The sequence below is a fragment of the Chelonoidis abingdonii genome, chromosome 14, assembly GCF_003597395.2.
Source record: "Chelonoidis abingdonii isolate Lonesome George chromosome 14, CheloAbing_2.0, whole genome shotgun sequence".
NCBI lineage: Eukaryota > Metazoa > Chordata > Testudines > Testudinidae > Chelonoidis > Chelonoidis abingdonii.
In genome coordinates this window covers 12306097-12327133 of record NC_133782.1, presented here as the reverse complement: position 1 = coordinate 12327133, position 21037 = coordinate 12306097, and the positions used below count along the sequence as shown (strand labels likewise).

The window sequence follows — 21037 nt, the reverse complement described above, 5'->3', positions numbered from 1 at the left end:
TCTCTTTTTTTTTTTTTTTTTTTACATGTATAGACATTTTCTCTAAATGAGAAGTAACGTAAGGTTCTTGATGAGTATTTTTGCCTGGGTGAAATAGGCTGGGCTCAGCTTCATCATCAAGGCTGGATTTTATGCTTGAAGACGCAACTTAACATCAAAAGCTTGATCTTTTTTATTATTTAGCACAGCCCTTTTGGATCAACTTTGACAAAAGCCAAATGGTACTTTATGGCTTGAGATTTATTTTTTAAAGCTCGAACTGAGTCATGCAGTTTTCTCCTGAGCCTAAGATCATTTCATGTAATGACTTAGGGCCAGAATCTGCCTCCATTACTTACATCAGATAGGACTTATTTACATGACGAATCTCCCATTGAATCAGTGCCACATGGCATCACTAAGGGTTTCAAACTCAGGCCCATATTAAGCTTGATATTTGTCCCATGGAAGTCAATGGCAAAAAAATTCTCATTGAATTAAATAGGCCAATTATTGGGTTTTCTGAAGGATCTTCTGCCCTTTATTCATATGGCAATTCCTTAAAGCCACAGAATGAATAATTTAAGCCTTTAATTATTGGAATTGACCATTGTGGAGTTAGGTATAAATTTGTAGAGCTACTAGTCAGGGTGGCCATTGGGGGGCATACAGCGAGAGGATAAGGGTCTGTGTAAACAGGAGATAACCCTGACCATGGTGTCCTGGATCTCTAATCTCTACAACCACTGCTGAAGTGGAATACCAGACATCACGGGACAATGATCTGACTTTGGTATAGTGAGGCATATGCTTACACTTCGATCACTTCTGACATTCAGCATTGATTTGCTATTTAGCTATGATCAGAGAGCTTTCTCTCTTTTATTTTTTGGTCTGTTTTTTCCAGTGTCCCTAATTTTAGAGCTACCTCCACACAGGAAAACAAAACAATCACATTGCAGTCAAAGTAAGCTTGACATGCATCTCCGCTGCTTTGACTGGGGGTGGGAGTGGGATCTGTCAGATGCTTGTCATCCACCGACTATAAATACAGTATGCTCTTAGCTTTACACACACAAATCCAGACGCCAATCCTCTTGAGTTTGTTGCTATGTTTTGAAAGGAACTCAGAGGTAGTTCTGATGCCATCTTGAGTCACTTGGGCTGGATAGATATTACAATTGCACATGCAAATTGATGTCCCTGGTTCTATTCACCCCTGAGTTAAGCAACTTGTATAGCATTCCACCTAATAATGACTATTTCATCTTGGTCTTTACAGACATGGAGTTAAAAGGATATATTCAACACTGTGACTCCACTGATTTGCAGGGAGTACCTATCAATATTTTTACTAATTCCTTAAAATTTTTATGCTCTACTGAAGTGGTTTTGATTTCGTTTACTACTTAGTTATGGAGGTAAATTAACTCTGGGGTCATAATTTTTTCCTTAGCTAGTCCTACCTTGCCTTGAAAAAACAAGGTGTCAACGGATCAATGTCTGACTCAACAGGAAATGCAGCAGTGACATGAAAAAGTGGTCGAGAAATCCCACTGGCTCAATGCTCCATCGGGCCCCTTCGTGCCAGTCTGGCAGCACAAAGGGGCTATAAGGCTGGTAGTTTTGGCATATGGGAATACACCATCTCCTTTCACAGCGCCTGGTGGAGAGGGTGTGCTGGAGACATGTCCAAGAGAAGCAGAATGCCACTGCTGAATGGCCCCAGGGTTACCGTATATTGGGGCTGGGTCCAGAATACAGGGGAAGGAAACCCATTTATCTCCCTCTCCACTTTCTCCCTCAGCTTCTGGGGAGCTCAGACAGAATGGAGACTTGAGCCGCATATTTGTAAATACAAGCGATCCCCTTTCCAGGATTCAAACCAGCTACTTTAGCTCACCTTGTGTGCTGGTTTGCAGGGATTTGCATGAACCTTGTTTTTGATTTTTGATCTTCAGTGGTGAGCAGGTATGTCAGCCCATAGTGTAGCTATCAAAGGCTACTATGCTGTAGATGGGTCAATACCTTCCTGACCCGGAGAGCGATCAGCTTAAAGTCTGCAGCAGGGAATCCATTTACCTTCAATTTGTCTCTGTGACTACAAATAAAATCATTCAGCCCTTTCAAAAACCCAGCTGCAGCATTAATTTAATTTGTCATATTTATACAATGTGCCCATCACTTGCTTTCTTGTCACATAAACAATCAAAACATTGACAAAAACATTGACAATAATTATCTAAATTAGCATAATGTTGAGAGAGAGAAAAAAAACTAAAATAATCCCTCTAGGAAAGACCTATATGAAGACGCAGGCCTTGAAAAGTACCTGGAAAGCCAACACACTGTGGAACCGTTGAGCTGAGGGAAAAGCAAATTCCAGAGTCCCTCATTCTCCTCTAATGATTCCTTGTGTCTGGAGCCCAGCTGTACAATACCCTGTCCATACCACAATGTTAGAAGAGTTTGTAACCAGTTACTGGCATGGTCGTGTTCAAGCACCACGTGATTAATATGGGTAGTATTGGCAACCCCAAGCATTCAGATATTATGAATCAGGCCCCAAAATCATGAGAGCAGTTTAAAAAGTCATGAGATTTTTAAAATCTACACATTTGGGGGTTCTTTTCATTTGACTTTTTGGTTTCCAAGCCTGGAGATTGTGCTTTGTTCACATTTTCAGCCTTTTTTTCTTTTAAGAACAAGCAGAGAGGTTCTGAGTTGTAGGAGCTGGAGCTTTAAGAAAATCAGTGAACATTGCGAGACTCATGACAACTTAATGAGAGGTGGAAACATTGAACTCTGTTAGTAACAGATGCCTGTTAGCCTTTGGTAACCAGGCTAGCTCAGCTGTTCTCGCAGTGCACACTGGACCCCCTAAATGTGTCTGTGTAGCTGGTTTGAACAGGCCTCCCCTTTCCCAGCTCTGAGGTAGGACATCCCAGGATCCACTGTCCCAAGGATAATTCTCTACTCAGATGGAGAAGTCTCTGTAGGGTGGCTCAGCTTTGGCTCCACAACCTTAATTCTCACTTTGGGCTGGGTCCCAGAAGAGGTTCAGAATCTTAAACTGACAAGAACAATATGCATTGCATTCTTCCTTCTCACCCCCACTCCCCACCCTTAGCTCATCTCCTCCAAAAAGGCAGAATTTGAAAACTCTCTCCATCAAATTGAGTCATAACTCATGCTGGGCCGTCGCCTCCAGTTAGCAACTTGCCTGGGAGCCTACCAGCAGAATGATGGTGCAAAGTAGTTCAGAGTTTTACAGCAGCTGCCATTTGAAATTCGTCACTTGCCAGAGCACAAGATTTCCAAGTCCTGGGTGGATTCAAGGTTTATGATGGTGCAAGGGCTCTGAAAGTTCACAGTGAGCATAAAATTGATTCACTCCCTGTTACTTTTCTTTCTCTTGCAGAAGAACTCCCTAAGGAAAGATATAGGGATCCTGTTTGCTTTTCAACACTTTGAGCAGGCAGAGAACAGTGTGTCCTGTTCCATTTATTGTCTGTAAATCACAGAAAATATCTTCCTTTTAGAATTAGAATTAGCAAGTTTCTTTACCTCTACCTGCTCACGTTTGTGAATTTCTGCATGGGCCTCAGAAGCAAGATCTTCGCTTTCCCCACATATCTATTAAATGTCTTCATCTCCTTCACCACTCTCAGTATCTGCAGTTTCTTCTACATTCATATAGTTGTTGTTCCCAATGATTACCTCTTGTAACTTTTCACAAAGGATGGAAATGTCACTTGACTGATCCAGGCTGCTATCATCACAGGATGTCCGTTCGCTTTGCTCCGATATCAAGTTGGAATCTAGTGGAATTATTAAGCAAGAGGAGAAGTGAGAGAGCATTTAAGTGACTGGAGCAGAGCAGAGCAGAGCTGTACATGCTATAAATGCAACTGAATTGTGTAATCCTTAATTTAAAATTAATACATTGTGATTACTGACACTGGTAGCTACCCTTTGCCTCTATCTCTGTATATTTCATTTACAATTTAACGAACATGCATGATAAACGATTAAGATACAAAAATAAGAAATACTGATGTGAAAAAGTACAGCATGCAGCGAAAGAGGAATTAAGGTTCTTACAAAGTAATTACAGTTTAGAATGATAGGGGAAGTACCCTAATAAATAAAATCAACTCTTGGGGTTGAATTCTCCAGTCTACTAAGGCCACTATGCATGGCATGGTGGAAATCACAGCCACTCCCATCCCTTCGCTGGCTCCCTGGAGGGGACATGTCATGGTATTTGCTACTGGTGTAAGATCACTAAGGGATATTATGCCAGTGATGTAAATTAGGGCTCCCCCTGTGCAAAGTACCAATCTACCCCAGCATTAGGAAGGATGCCAGGATATGGCCCAAAGGGTGTGTGTGTGGAAGGAACCAGTGACAGTGATGCTTCTAGAATGTGATCCAAAGCCCATTGAAGCCAATGGAAAGATTCCCATTGACCTAAAGAGGCTTTGGATCGGGCCCATAGTGCAGAATTTTCAGAACCAGCCACCTGCCCAAATTTGGCAAGTATGACCTAGGCAGTGTCTGGCACACATCATGGAGCCAGCTCATACAAATCAGGCACTGTTTACATGCAAGAGAAGTGTACACGTGTCAACATGGCATTCACTATCTTCACCTGAAGCATCGTCTTCCTCATTTGTCTCCTCATCTGCGAGGCCGGCAGAACCACATTGCTCATGAACACTCATTTGGTTGTTGTTTCCGATCATGACGTTCTCCATCTCTGACTTGACAATGCTGACGCTTTGCAATGGAGCTCTCCCTTCCCCAGGGAGGGGCGTGTTAACAATTTTCAGTGATGATCCAGGGCTGGCAGAAAGAATGTCACCAAATGGATCTAGAGTTTTAAAAAAAAAGGGTAGGGAGCATTTGTCATAAAAATGAGAGCATAAGAAATCAGAAAGACAGAATCAGTGAATGTCAAAAAGGTGACACACTCATTTCCCAAGGCTCCGGTGGGACTAAGATTTGCATAATAGTAGCAGAAGTCTCAGCATTTCAGCACATTCGTTTGTTGCACAGAAATAAATGGACACAGATAGGAGGGTACATGGTACAGATCTAAAAAGTTCTTGGCACTTGTGCAGCGTGTTCCATGAAGGAGTTCAAAGCAACATACAAAATATTGGCATCTTCATTTTCCAGATGATGTTAAGCAGTTTGCCATAGGCCACTCTGCAAGTCAGCATAGTCAAGAATACCCAGCTCTCCTGACTTGCAGTCCCTCACTCTAACCACTTGGGAATATTTCCCCTTTATCTAGTTGCCTCATCCTACATCCCTCTGAAGTCAGTGGGAATCAGAGGCAGACGACAGGTGCTGAGTCAATAGGACCCATTTTCTGGGCTGCACTCTGTCATAAAGTTGGTCCTGCCTAGCTGGGATGCAGGCTTTCTGGGAGGGTATCCTGCCATAAACAGTGGAGCCATATGGAAGGCTTGCAGGGTTAAGGAGGTTTTTGTTATAGGAGTGGGTCATAAATATGCGCTAATAGGATGTCAGAGAAAAGTTTTCCTGCCTCAGTTGCGAAAGAGGACAGATATACATGGACAGGGCCAGAGCACAATAACCACACACTGTACCTACTCTTTTCTGGAGTGCCATATTGGTCCAGATGCTCCTCTCGACTATCAGTGAAGTCCTTCGTAATGATATTCATTTGATTATCATTACCAATGACAGTATTCTTGAGTGTGGACTGAGTGACATCAATTTTCTGACCACCCTGGGGGGTTGCTTTAGCTTCTGCTTCACAGTGCAACACATCAGCATTCTCTAATGCAGCCCTAAGACTTGGAACAGTTGGTCTAGAATCTAAAGCATAAGTGTAAAGGGAAAGAATAATAACTATATTAATAAAATAATAATAGTGAAATTATGTATGGGAGAGTGTCAAAATGAATCATTTTGGCAATCTCATTTTGATAAGGTCTATTAGGTGTATATTGCAATAGTAATTTTAATATTATGTTATATATTATATATTTAATACATTTATATTATAGTTTCAGTTATTGACATGAAATGATTTGGTGTTTCCTAATAGAATTTTTTCAGAATTTCTGTTCTGCAGTAACTTAACTTTTAATTCCGTTTGGCACAAAAGCAAATTTCAAAGTGCTGGCATATCCATTCTCCAACCAGCTGTAGTAAAATATGAAATCTTTTTTCTATTATTAATTATGACGGCTGTTGTTCACGTCTGTTCTCAGAGAGGATAACCAGGATAGTGCCCATAAACCTGTGCAGACAGATGATTACCATCTTTTTTATCCACTAGATTCAGTGAGTTGTAGTTTCCAATTTGAGTAGCTCTGGAATCAGCTATAGAGATGGTGTTTTGCACTCCTCCCTGATAGATAATGTTTGTTGGATTATTCTGAATAATAACTGGCACAGCTTCCTTATTTGCTCCAGGATTTGTTGGTTTGTAACCTGGAAAAGAACAAATCAAAACACACATTAGTCACCAGTACAAAAGACAAACATTTTCCTGGGAAAAAAGCAATTTTTGCCCTGTGACAAAACCCATCCCCTCTCTAGGCTTCAAAATCTGCACAGCCATTGATAGCCCTGTAATGTGTGTCCCATGAGCTCGAGCCTGTAAACCCAGCTTGGAGATGCAGCACAGCGGGCTGCTGGCTCACTGGGTAGATGCACTCCAGCAGAATCCTAGGACCAGGGTCCCATCTGCTTGCTGACCCAAGACAGACTGATTTGTGTGTGGATCAAAGTCGGGCTTGGCCTAAACCTGAGTCAGAGCCCAGACTTAGCGTGCAGTATAGACATATCTAAGTCTGTGTATTTAGAGGGAGTAAGGGCTGTTTAGGTATCCTGTTTTCATAGTGACACTGACTGGTAGCAGTTATCTCTGTTGTCTCGTTATCTCAGAATGGAGGGTTATGGCCAGGAAGACGTTGGGAGAAGCTATGGAAGTAAGGAAGCTGGAAGTTACACATCACTTCTGTGTGTGTGTGTCGAATGGTGCCAGTGGTGAGGGCTGATCTCAGTCACCCAGCAGTACCCAAAAACGATGTACAACTAACAACAATGGAAAGGGTGCATATCCCAGGGCAGGATTTGATCTTTAGAAAAGAATGATAGAAATGGGACTGATCAAGCCCAGGGCATAGAAGTAGTGAGATGACATGATTTTAGTCAGAGAATGATAGACAACATCTTTTTTCTTATATATGTCAGCGTAGGCATAACAATAACTTGTGGCTACACAGTGCTAATCATTTCCAGAACTCAGAGCCCTTTACAAGGTGGACAAATGCTCTCCTCGTTTTACAGATGGGGAAATGGGAGCACAGGGGAGTTAAATGAACCCCCTTTTCCCTAGGAGGGCATACAGTGAGTCAGGCAGTGTCTGGCTGAATCAAGACCTAAGTCTCCCAGCCCCACATTCTGAGCAGTTTACCAGAACTTCTGATTAATGATTGATCAAACTGTGAGCATTAGTGCAGATATGCAAATCGAAGAAAAGCCCACGTTCTCGAAGCCAAAAAGAAGTGGCCTGGGGAAGGACCATTTAGTCGTCTAGATGAAAGCGTTTACAGCCAAAAAGAAAACAATGCCATTTTTTGTAATGCTACTCAGAATGCAGTGTTCTGAAAAGTGCAACTCAGCACAATACCTGCACCCTGTCCATAAACCGACCAAAACTTTGTGTCTTCTTCCTGGCTGAGGACATGTTTTTTCTGCAGCGCGTATAAATCTGCATTGACTTCCTTTCGGGTCTTCTTTCCCATATGTTTGGCAATGGCTAATGCACTGTGAGGTCCATTTTCTAACAGAAACTGGTAAATCTTTTCCTCTGGGAAACAAAAGGTAGGCTTATTGAGTCACAGCCAGAAATGGAGGATAACGCAGCTAAATTTGTATCCTGCTCCCTGGGACCACTGGGCTGATAATCTATGGCCCCAAGGCCACGCATCATCTACCAAATTCCCCTTTGAATCTTATCAAGTTATCAGCTCACATGACTTCACTGGGATTGCTAGTAATGAGTTCTATGCTATCCAGCTCAGGCCCACCATTACACCCGCTGCAAAGGGAATGGGGAGAGGTGGAGCCATAGTTCTGTCTCTATACACCAACTACCAGAGCTGGTGGGCTGCATGGAGTAGATAGGGCAGTATGCTGTGCCATTTAAAGGGGTGTAGCAGTTCATGTGCTCCCCTGTGCACTAAGGTGCCTGGGGTGGGGCTCTGCCTCCTTGAGACAGAGGGTTTCTGGAGGTGCACCTGGGATGACGAGGCTTTACTATAGCCTGTGTGCTATTAGCACAAGGTATTCCTAGCAGGGATATGATTTATGACTCCTAGAACCATGCAAGACTTCTACACATACAATAGTGCAACGCTAGCATTAATAGCATTCTATTGTGGCTGTCAAAAATTATTAAACGTAGATTTCTAAAGTTAGTCTGTTCAGACTTAGGCAGGTGGCAAATATCTTACGTTTTTCTGACAGTTTGCGGTCATCTTTCACAGGAGTCACAGCATTCACAGGCTGCTGCAGTGGGATTAGGGTGGTATCATCTACAACAGAGATGTCATTGTCAGGCACTGTAATTTGTGGGGGGCTGAATTTGTGAAAAGTTCTGCTAATTAGCTAGGAAGAGAGACTGATTCCTCATTTTCCTTTCTTGTACCTATCTCCTAAGCCAGACTCCCAGGGGAGCAGACATTCTTGCTGCATACTCTCAGTACTGATCTTCACCCACCTCCAGAGAATGTGGGTGAAGATCAGGATATTGGCAGATGGGTGGTTTGCTGCATAGCTTGAGTTGATCAGGGAGAGGGAAGGGCATTTCTCTGCCTTTATGTGGAGTTTGTCCTCTCTCTCTAGTTATCTTAAAACTATCCCCAGTGCCACCCAGAGGATTCAGGAGCCTGAGGTCTTCGGTGGCTGGGGGCCTCTGCCGCCAAATTGCCACCAAAGACCCAGCACTTTGGTGGCAGGTCCTGGGGTGGAAGGACCCCCCACCACTGAATTGCCACTGAAGACCCGGAGCGGAGGAGGCTCCTGGGGCCCGGGCCCCGTGAGAGTTTTCCGGGGCTGCCAGAGTGAGTGAAGGGCCCTGCTCCGGGGCCCCGAAAAACTCTCATGGGGGCCCCTGCAGGGCCTGGGACAAATTGCCTCACTTGCCCCCGCCCTCTGGGCAGCCCTGACTATCCCAGCCAAAGATCCCTGGCTAATAAAGGGCCCCATGAAGGGGAAAGGACACTGGATCAAAGCCCATGGGGGGTTCCTGCAGCGATTTTCATTGTGAAGTTCAGGGAGTGATCCTGTGGAAGAGGTTGGGGATCCCATGAGATCCACAGGATCATTCTCCTGCAGAAGCTGTGCTTACAGGGCTTATGCCTTCAAGAGGCCTCCTGGAGGCATGAAGGTCTCCAATGCAAAGGGTGTGGAAGTGCCACATTCCCCTGCCTGGGAACCTGGTTCCTCATCACAGCCCTGTGAAGCTGGAGACATGGAGAGGCTTTTACAGGATGGGTAGAGTATTCTGTAGAGGATTAATTATCCCCTTCCCTGGGTGCAGACCCCCTGCGTCTGAGCTAAGAGAAGAGCCTGACACTCAAAAGAATGGCCCTACTGGGTCAGACCAAAGGTCCATCTAGCCCTTATCCTGTCTTCTGACAGTGGCCAATGTCAGGTGCCCCAGAGGGAATGAACAGAACAGGTAATCATCAAGTATCAGAGGGGTAGTCATGTTAGTCTGGATCTGTAAAAAGCAACAAAGAGTCCTGTGGCACCTTATAGACTAACAGACATATTGGAGTATAAGCTTTCGTGGGTCAGACGAAGTGGGTATTCACCCACGAAAGCTTATGCTCCAATACGTCTGTTAGTCTATAAGGTGCCACAGGATTCTTTGTAGGAAATCATCAAGTGATCTGTCCCCGTCGCTCATTCCCAGCTTCTGGCAAAAGATATTTCAAAGATATTTCTGAAGAGCCAACCCTTGTCTGCTTCTGGAATGCACCAAGATTGCAGGTATTACAAAAGAAATGTCCTAGGGCAGGGTACCCGCAGAGAACACTACATGGGGTTAATCTGCCTTCCCTATCTACCACCCTGGACAAGGTTCAATGCAAAAACTGCCTAGGAATGAATGCACCTTCTGCTTTAGTCAAGTTTCAGCTCTGTACGAAAGAGAAAAACACAGCCGATTGACTTGCAACTCACTGTACTGAGTAAAAATGAACTCAAAGTAATTGGGGTCAAAGGCTCATGAATCTCTGCAATGTAGTTACAGTCTTGAAAACAAACTCTGCTCCCAAATATCCTCAGCATCAGAGGTTGCAAACATAGTTTTAAAAGGTTTTTCAAAATATTTACCGATTTTCAACTCGGTGGTTTTCTGATGACATTCCACCTCTGCGTCCACACGGATAACCCATTTGTTATCGTCACTCTGCTTCTCAACCTTTCCCTCCTGGCACAGCTTGTACAGCACTTTGTTGACTTCCTGTTTTGTAACTGAACATGCACAGGCAATCTCACAGGCCTTCTTTGGAGTGGCAGCTGTCCTTAAGTGGTCAAAGATGAGTTGCTCCACTTGTGAAGCTAAATGTAAGCACAAAAAGCCATCTACAGAAAATTCTAAGCAATTCAGACAATACCCCCACCTCTTTTTTTTTTTTTTTGGCAACCAGACTTTACTTGCTTGCCCCTGATCTTCAGTCTGAATTTTGTGTTTATAACTTTGGATATAATATTCATGCAATAATGATCACAGAAGCCAAATGGAGAAGTGTGACCAGACACAAACAGTGGAGGCATGGAATGAATTGAAATTACAGGCTGGCATGGCTTTGCACTGCAGTTGTCCATCATATAAACAGGTGCAGTTATAAATTTAGGCTTTAATGAATACATATTTACCCACCCAAAATGACATCCTCAGAGCAGTCACTGTTATTGGCTTAAGGACTTATTTTAAAAAGTGATACTGACATTTTCCCATACTGGACTGATGAATACAAGAGGGTAATTTCTGTCCCCGAACTCACAGGCTAATTTAGATGCCACTTCACAAGCCTAGAAGTACTGATTAAGTCTGGGAGGGATGTGAGGATCTAGCTTCTGAAGGCCACAAATTGACAATTTAAAAGAGACGCCATTTGAAAAAATGCTGCCCATATCCAGGGTTGAAGTCAGAGGCACTGGTCCTGCATTCACCTAAGCATTAACTTCTCCTCCTCACAAACCCAAAAAGAGCCCCCTGTCTCTGAGGCATAACTAAAATTCCCAGTGACTACCCCTTCCTTCAGGTCATGTGGTTTCAGGAGTGGTAAGTTAGTACCCTGTCTCTGAAGAGGCAGGGTACATCTCTGCATCTCTGGGTATTCTTGTAAGAGGCAGCAGTCCCTTCTATAACTGCTTCATGCAGAGTAAGAACTGAAGAGATGTTAGGGTGAATGGGCTAAATTAGCCTGTGAGTTGGGGGACAGAAATTACCCTCTTGTATTCATCACCGAGTCTTGTCCTTTCCCAGCCATGAGGGATGCTACATATTATGTGCTGCCGGCAGTCAGACAAAAAGCAATCAGCAGGGTGGTCCAAGGTCTCCTGCTTGCTAAGAGACTGATCTTGTACCACTGAAGTGACGGGCATTTTGTCACAGCTTTCAATGGCCTTTGGATCAAAGCCTCTCATGGGTGCAGTGTGACGTCCACTATAAGGATCTCAGTCCCAAGGATCCTGGTTGCACCCAAATGCTGCATGTTTTACTCATGGTCTTCTATCTCCACTGTGCCTGTCATGAGATATTTTTTATTTCTTTTCATGAAGACCAGGAAAGAAGGGGAGTAGAGTGGAGCACTGAAACTGACAAAGAACAGAAAAAGCATCTCTGACTGGAAATACATTGGCACATCTAACCAAAAACCACTTTTATTTCCCCCAAAATGCTACAGCTGTGAAACATGGTTTGCCCTTGCACAGAAACTAATTTAATCAGGAAATAGGAAATCCGAGGCAACAGGGCTTAGCTGTCATTTTACAAAAACAATTAAATGCATGAAATGTATCCTAATGATATTATTAAAGAGAAATTCCAATCATCCATTAGCAGCGGCTTTAATTATTGCAAGCACATTACAGTCAATATCATTAAAATGAGGAAATCATTTGCTATGCAGACTTTAAAAAAATAAAATAAACACAGATTTGCTCCTCCAGAGAAATTCCAAGAAGCTACTTTTGAATGCAACCTTGATTACGTTTGTTTATTGAAGCTGATAGTAAGAGAGACTGCAGACACTGCTCAAAAGTGACAGCATCATTGTAAAAAATTCAAAGGCTGAGTGAAGCAGTCCTGTGCTATTGTTATATATTCATGAATGTGTTTAGGAAGCTGCAGATAGTCAGCTCTGACTAATACTTTAACTAATACTTTAACACTAAACTGACAATGGGCTGTTGACATGCATATACGACAGCAGAGTTCCAGCACTGAAATTAAATAGTCATGAATGGAAAAAACCTGAGCCGGGTATATCGATGAGCTAGCAAATGAGTAAAGGCCTTTCTGACTCCTGCTCTTTGAGGTTCTGATACAACTCCCATCAAAGTCTATGGAAGTACTTGTATGGACTTCAGTAGAGGACAATTCAAGACCTGAAGTTATGGCCTGGAAAGGCCCTCATCTCCCATTGATTTCAGCACTATTCAAGATTGGACCCTAGAGAATGGGCTTTCAACCACAGAGAAACTATCCCAAACAGTCTTCCTAATGCAGGCCAAATCCTATGCTCTGATATTCATGCATGAAACTAACATGGATAACTGAAGACAAAATTTGACCCTCTAGTGAAGGATATGACTTGGCAAAATGTCTAGAATGAGGAATTATACCCTTTCCACTGCATTTCACATCTCCAGCTGCTTTTATTTTTTTGAATTTCAGTGCCATTCATAGCACATTTTGTGAATTTTCCCAGCCATATTGTAAAGTTTTCACTGTATGTATAGTTAAATTCAGCTAATGTTGGTGAGAGCTGCCTCCTTAGATATGAGAAGCACTGCTTCCTAAGTTGCATTGCCAAGTGCCATTTGGTTTGGACTTCTCCCAAATCCTTTGAAGAGCCAGACCTTTCAGGAAAGATGTTCTGTACCTGGGCCTGACCTGAAACCCATTGAAATCAATAGATATCAACCCTGTATGAGCCAGTGTTGTATGCATGTTTAGGCAAATTTATGAAGATGAAGAATAGCTAATAGTGACTAAAGCCAGGAGATATGCCCCACGCAGTCCTGCCTATGTATGTTGAGTGTGAGTTTCAGCAGCACTGCTGTTCCAGTCCTGGCTTCTGTTACCCAAGGTGGACCAATTGTAGAGTTGGGTTTTTTGGTCAATAAACCACAATTAGTTATGTTGAACTCCTGGGCTTTTGCACACCTCAACAACTAAAGTAATTTACCTTCAGATATCTGAAAAAATGCACCAGTGGCCCAAGAGTACTTCATACTTGCAATAAATAATGCCACATAAATGTGCTTAAAATGACAAAATATGGTTAGGAAATTTTACAATGGGCATTGAAATCTGAATAAATGAGACCTAAGGTACTTACAGGGCTTTCTTTTACCCTATCAAGGCAATTGAGATCAGCTGAATATCCTGAGATCTGCTCTGAATCAGGGCAAGGCCTCATTTGTAGATCACCCTTCACGAGTGGGAAACCAGTTTATGTTTTTCAAATTCTGACTCTTATTTTTATGTGCTGCCACCTCTCAGATTGCTTTGCAGTGATGGTGCTTTATGAATTAAATAACTCAAAAAAACCCCAGAAAAAATAGTTCAGAAAGAAAGAGCAAGAATTTTGTGAAGTTTCTTTTTCAAGCTGTGTTTTGTTTAGCTTGTGCAGAGGGAAGAACCATCAACGAGCTGTTAAAAGGGTCCTTGGATGTTGCTCAAAACATCGTTACAAATTGGGATTGTCACTGGAATTACTGACTGATCTCAAGGATCTGAAGACATCATAAATACCTACTCTGTGAGAAAGTCATCAATAAAGATCTCAGTCAGGGGACATCTATTCAGAGCCCTGAGCAAACTATTATACACCATAGGATGCTTGTAGTGGCATTTTAAATCCAAATTCAGCTGCACAGCACATTTAAAAAATACATCCCAGCTAAAAATTTAGCTCCTGCAAATGCCCATGCAGCTATTCAATGACAACTGTGTGAGAACAAGCAAATGCATCGGCTGGGTGATTGCGTGGATACCTGTTGAAAGAAGAGGATTTGCAATTATCCATGGGTGATTTTCTACACATACATGTCCCTTTATATCATAAAATCAATTACAGACAGTCATTTGTTTCTGAACACATTGGCTGGAAAGAACTATTAGTTCAGAGACATTAATTTCTGGACAAATGTTTACAATTAAAATGTAATTTTGATTCCATTCAATTCCTGTATCACTACATTGCATCTCAGCCAATTCTGGAGAATAAATTAAAGACTTTAGAAGATACAGTTCAGGCTGAAGCATGATGGGAAATGACTCCCAGATGGTTTGCTTTATGAGGTTTCGCCATGACCAATAGGGACGACTTGGGGACATGGATCAGATTAGTCCTGCCAACCCGAACCTTTGTTCCTCTTGAGAGCCAAGCTCTAATGGAATCTTTTCCAGAGATTCAGAAATGTTTGGACTTGGGAAAAGGACTGAGAAAAGGACCAGGGAAAACGTCACAGGTAAGCTACTTCATTCCCAACTCTGCAAGCAGTAAAGGTTCAGAGAACTCAAATAAACCTTTCAGAAGGATGTGAACTACTGGGAGCTCATACAGATGGCAGGCAAATGCTAACCCTTCTTCACTCTAAGGTTTAGACGAAAAGTGAAAATGAAAGCATGTACGTTCCCTCTTTTATCTCCCTTCCCCACCTCACCGCCACGTTCTCCAAACAGCTGTACAAAGTCAAAGCAGTTTCTCAGTTTACCCTGTAACCAAGATCAAAATGTGACCCAGTCACTGGCTTGATTGATAAGCATTACCATGGGAAATTCTAATCTAATGGACAATGCAAAGAGGGGTGAGGAAAGCTACAAAAAGAGAGAAGAGAAGAGAGTAAACACAGATTCTGTGATTGGAAAGATGGTCAACCTTTCCAGTCAAGACAAAAAGGAAGGGGAAAAGAGGACTGAATTTTCCTTACCTCGCTGCAAATAAGACCCCATCTACATTGGTCTTACAACCATGTAATGTGGTTCAAGTCCAGTTTAGAAGTGGACAAAGCTGGTGTCCGATCTTGAAAGGTGCTGAGCCCTAGAGAGCACCTCTGCTCTCATTCTGCTAAGTGAGAACTCAGTGTACCCACGATTGGGCCCAGAGTAGAACAGTGCTGCATGTTTAGAAGGTTCACTATTGCTATGTTGACAAAGCATTAATAATTAGAGGCAAGCTCCCTCTCTCACCTCTTATCTAGTCAGGACAAGTCCAGTCTGGCATTGCAAGTTGATCTCTTCCATGTACGAATGCAGAGCAGTAAAACAGCCTGGGAAAGCTGGCGATCTCGTTGTTGCCAGGTGCTAGCTGTGAGGGCTCTCAAACCAATTGTTTTTTGTGGCCATTTAATTGTTTTCTTTAATTATTATTTATTATTATTTGTCCATAAAGATTTAGTAGCTCAGCCACCAAAGCTAGCTCAGTGAACAAGTTTACACCTAATTAAAACTGAACAGCACAGCCACCCAGAGCCTCAGGCAGTGCATAGCTGGTGGCTCTTGGACTGGGAGATCCTCTGACTAAGGCTATGCTGCAGTACCATGGGCCACAGGTGTGGATTACACACGACTAACCATGAGGGAGTGATTCTCATGGGCATACAGTTTTCCAGCTTGGGGGGGCTGAACCTGAAAACAACTAATGGACTCAGATGAAGAAATTGCCAGATCTGACTCACTCTTTTAACCCTTCAGTCCCTTCCTGTCAGATGTCTTCATGATAACTGCTTCATAGCTTGCTCCTCCCACCTGCCAGCTTTGGGGTGGGTAGGGGTCAGTAGGGAAACCCATTTCTCCCCCAGTTCTCATGGCTAGGATAGTCAAAAATGTCCCATCAAAGCTTGTTTTCCTATGGAAAACTGGGGGTTTGGCTGAAAGTCTCTGCTATCATTGGTAATATTAATTTTTCCAAAAACTTTTCCTGTAAAACGGGAAATTTTCTGCTTTCATTTTAGGGGTGGAGGGTGGGATTGGACAGTTTGGGGCTGAAAATATACGGTTTTCAGTTTCTGAAAACCAAAAAGGTTTTGGCTTTCAAAATTTTCTGCTGAAAATAATCTTGTTTTGGTTGAAAGTTTTCCACAGAAAGACATTCCATTTTCTGGCCAGCTCCATTCATGGCATCTGCAGGGATGTTTCCGATCACTCTTCCAAGGCAGAAGATTGATGACAAAGACAAGGACACCACCCATAATTTCGATTGTGAAGCCCCCTTCCCCTACCTTCCTGTTGCTGGGACACATAATGCCACTCGTATCGCACCGGTTACACCTATGTGCTGAACATCAGCAGTAATAAAAAGAGCAAGGAGTATAAATCGGCTCCTAGAAAAGTCAGCCAATTGTTCACTAAAAACTTAGAATGTCTTTAAAAGCAAATCTTACCTGCACTAGGCAGTGCGTTTGCCATTTATCCGAGTCCCAAAGCAAATTGAGAGTCAATTACAGAACTTGCCAGAAAACAACTGACTCCAGTGTATGAACATATATCAGCAAGCACCAAATATCCAGTCAGAACTGGAACAAGAAAAGAGTAACTTGCGGTTGGTTTTCTGACAAAGGACATACAACTAGGTGGTGAAGCTGGAAGTGGAAAGTGAAACTTACATATCTCGTAAACTGAAAGGGAGCAGGCTGACAAGACAGAGTCCACTGTACAAATGTTTGTCTGGGGAATAAAGCATTACACATGACTCAGACAGTTCTTGGCCATTTTAATTTGCAGCAGGTTTAATATACATCACTAAGCAAGAGTAGGGAACTTCCTGATAGAAGCAGTGAGGATATTAATAGAAAATCAGAAAGGATGAATAGGTATTCCACTCCCCACAGCTTATCTTTACGTGTTCCCTTCTTTTACGTAAGTGTCCTTCGCTCAGTGTCATCCATTTAGGCACATCTCAGACTTGCTGATCTCGAAGATCCTTCGTTGAAATCTCTCTGAACTTCAGGGAGCAGAGTCACATGGATCTACATCCTCATACTTTCATAAAGGACAACATGCTGTGTACTCTGTTGCATTAGGATCCATTGTGTATGAGCCATTCTTTGTGTTTCTTTTTGCAGAGATCATTATTCTTTTTTAAATAAAAGTTTCTCTTCCACTTCCAAAGCTCTTGGTCATGTCAAAATTCTGAACAACAAGGCCTAACTATTTATACACTGTATGCATGCCATTGTGTGCATGCAGGAACAGCAATTGTTTGCACAGTTTCACTAGTTATTTATGCAAATAGTTGATATGAGGCTTTTGTATGCACAGTTACTGCAGCTGTGGTAACTACAATTGCAAATAATGCATGCAAAACTCTGGGTCTGGGAGAGTTACCAATAAAGAATAAGCTCTGATGACCCTAGTGTTACCAACTCTCAATTTGCAATGGGAAATCTTGCAATATTTAATGTTTCATGCTTTTTTCTTAAAGTGCCAGCTTCCAAAGTCAAGTGATTACAGGAAAATCTCAGCTTTCATTAAAAAAAAAGAAAAAAAAAGATGCAAGTTTCTAATTATCATGGTTACAGAAGAAAAACTTGAAAACCCTCCAAGATAGGAAGGCAAATAAAAATAACTCCACATTTATTATTTTTAAGGAGTCCAGATATTTTTTAAGCTAATCTCATGATATTGGGGGGCCTGACTCCTGATTTTTGAACATTTTGGTTTGGTTATGCAGTGAATCCTAGAGCTACACCCTCCTGTCACACACTGTGAGATGATCAGCTGTGGGTGGAGCAAAGAGTGAGTAACTCAGTTCAAACCACCTTGCAAATCTGTAAATGGTAAACGAAACTTACATTTTTCTCTGAAAACGAAACCAATGAAACGTCATGGAAACGGCAGCTCTTAAATAAGAAAAATGAGACAAGGGAAACAAGGAGCTACACGTCCTTATTTTTAAATATTTTTGTGTATTTAAACATTTTTAATTCATTTTCCTTGCTCCATGTTTATCATGGTTTCATGTGAACATGTAATCTTTGGGTGGGCTAGTGTTTACTTCACTGCCTTTCTCCAGTGCCTAAAAAAATCAAACACCCATAGAAAAGCACCTGGAGACCCAGAGTTACGTCACTGAGGATTTTCAGCAAGAATTACACAGAGTCAACCTGCCAGTAATCAAGATCAAAATAATAAAAGGAATGAACTTAATTCTTAAATGCTAACTTTATAAAATCTTATGATAAAGAAAATTAAATAATAATAAGTTAATTTTTATAAGATAACGTGACTATTGTGGAAGCCACATGCATGATCTTTACAATTACACATGAACATAAATAAAAAAAACAAATTTAATCTAAACATGTCAGTCCCCACACAAACACAGTGAGAAGAAAATCCCAAAACATTAGGCTGAATTCACCTGAGTCTCAGAGTCTTTGGACACCAAATCTGTATAGTCCGCTGAGTCAAAAGCAACATCTTCCCTCTATTTGCATGTAGAAATTTTCAGTTGGAATCATTGCAGACTCTTCCTCTTCCTCTGCTGAAACGAATCAGCTAAACAATTAACCAACCACTTAGTTAAGCATATAGATTTTTAAAAAGCCCTGTTACAAGACAAATACAAAACTGAGAACAGCAAAGTAAATGACTTTTTCCCCATCATCACATTTAAATAAGAGAAAAGTTGGTGACTAATACTAGCTGAGACAATTTAACTAAAACAAACAACATTCAGAGTATACAATTAGAATAAAAAATTATCTTCCCCTCTCAATTTCCCCTTTCTATAATTAATATCGCCAGAGCTTCCCTGTTGGAGGGTTAATAATATCACGAACCTGCAGAGTTAAGGACAACAGCTTGCTTTTTGCTCCTGGGCTCAGCTTCTCCCAACCCACAGGGGGCATATGGCCTTTTGTAACGCAGCCGCCTTGACTATTTGCCCTCATGGAGTCTGAGTCCAGCAACAGGGAACCTACTGAGCATACCCAAAACTACCATATCCAATTCCAGAAACTCCTGTGTGTGGAGAGGTAATTGTGCATCTACCTAGCAGCAATGACCCAGACATAATTCATTCCTACCCATCCACCCCCAATAGATTTCTTAAAGAGACATCTCCCTATTAGGCACGTGGTTTACAAACACACAAAGTGAAAACCTGTCTAAGGTGGTTGTAAGTCAGGAGGGCTGATGGTGATTCATTGTTGCATCCATTGCTGAAATGCCATCACTTTGAAATATTACAATGGTCTTCCCAGTGAAACACAATGACTTTGGGCCGCCTCCCGCAGAGTGTAACACACAAGTGGATACAACTAAGAACACATTGGCATCATTCTCAGTTGTCCATCATTAGAGGGGACAAGCCCCAGTTTAGCACCCAATTTACCTTTCCCCTTCTCCCCTATGCAGCTTTGAAGTTCTAGCTTTTATCATTGTAGACGATCTGTAGAGGAGATGTTGGATCGTGAAGCAGATTCTAGCTAATAGATGAGATTTTCCAAGCTGTCAAAGAGAGTTGGATGCCTGATTCCTATTTGTTTTAACGGGAAACAAGTATCAAACCCACTTAGGTAGCTTTGAAAAATCCCACTCACTGCTCTTGATGTTAAAATAATTAGCACCATGTTCCATATAGGTCCTTATAATGGGCTCACTGCTGAAGTATTTGATCACCTCCTGGTAGCGCATTAGCATTGTGACGAACATCTCTCACATGTTGGGTTCTCCCATCTTCCCCCAGGAGTATGCAGTGCAGTGTTTTGGTAGGGTTTTGTTTACATACATACACATACACACACACACACACACCCCTTTATGCTTATGTCACAGAAGGCGAGGTCAAAGAAATGCACTATGCACTTAACCTGGAAGTTTAGGGTTAATTCATATAATTTTAAGTGTCCTGAACCCTTTTTTCCCTTGTGGCCCAATCTGGAGCCATTGGCTCCCAGATTCCTCCCACATTTGGGCCTCAGGAATGCTAGCTGCCTGCACCACAGCTGTGGTTTCAATGGAGTTATAAGATCACTCCTCCTTTTCCTCTACAAACCTCTCTTTATAGCTTCTGACACTGCCAGGGCTCTACTAGCAATGGCGTGGCAGGGGGTGCTGTACCTGAACTGACTAGCAGCAGGCGAGGTGCCAAGAAACCTAGACCAAAAAGAGAGGGTGAGAGACGCTGGGGAAAGGCAGTGACCAGAGATGGAGGGAGAGAGAAGTGAACTCTTCTGAACCACACTTTGGTATCTCAGTTTCAGAGTAAACTAGTGAGAGGAGTTAGCTTCTCAGTGGCGTCAGCTCTCACGCTTTGCTTGCCATTCTCATAATATTTGGTGTTTTTCTTAAAGCCTCAGTTGCCGAGGTCAAGAGAAACCCAGCTTTTATTTAAAAAGGACAGGACATTTCCAACCCTCGTGGTTGCAGAGAAAAGCTCAGGAACATGAAGCAGGTGCACTGTAAAGGTTCAGAAACCAAAAAGCAAATAAAAAACAGCCTCAAATGATTAATATAAAAAAATCATTATTTTCTGTCAATCTCATGATTTTTGTGGGGCCTAACTCATGGCGTTTGACCTCTTGGGACTGACAATACTGGTCAGCTGACGGGTTTCTTTACTCCGGGCACCCTGTAAAGCAGGAAAGGACTCCTCAGTTAGTCAGTCTTTCCTGCCCAACTCCCGGCTGACCTCGCCTTTTCCTCTCTCAGAGAGGTCTGATACTCTCGGTTACATAGACCCCAAATCAGCACCTGGCCAGGAACTCTGGGCCATATTGCACCCTCCACCCGGAGGATAAGATACGTGAAATGGGA

At 42.4% G+C, this 21037-nt stretch overlaps 1 protein-coding gene across 1 annotated transcript; it reads right to left on the bottom strand.

Moving 5' to 3' along the window:
* Positions 1-2115: 2115 nt before the first annotated feature.
* Positions 2116-19921, bottom strand: ZBP1 (Z-DNA binding protein 1). Its single transcript, XM_075072424.1, has 8 exons — positions 19822-19921; positions 10372-10599; positions 8484-8564; positions 7658-7837; positions 6280-6453; positions 5605-5832; positions 4634-4855; positions 2116-3800 (listed from the first exon to the last, which is right to left on the bottom strand). The coding sequence occupies exons 1-8, from the start codon at positions 19919-19921 to the stop codon at positions 3619-3621; spliced, it is 1395 nt and encodes a 464-aa protein (XP_074928525.1). The 3' UTR covers positions 2116-3618.
* Between the last annotated feature and the right edge of the window lie 1116 nt (positions 19922-21037).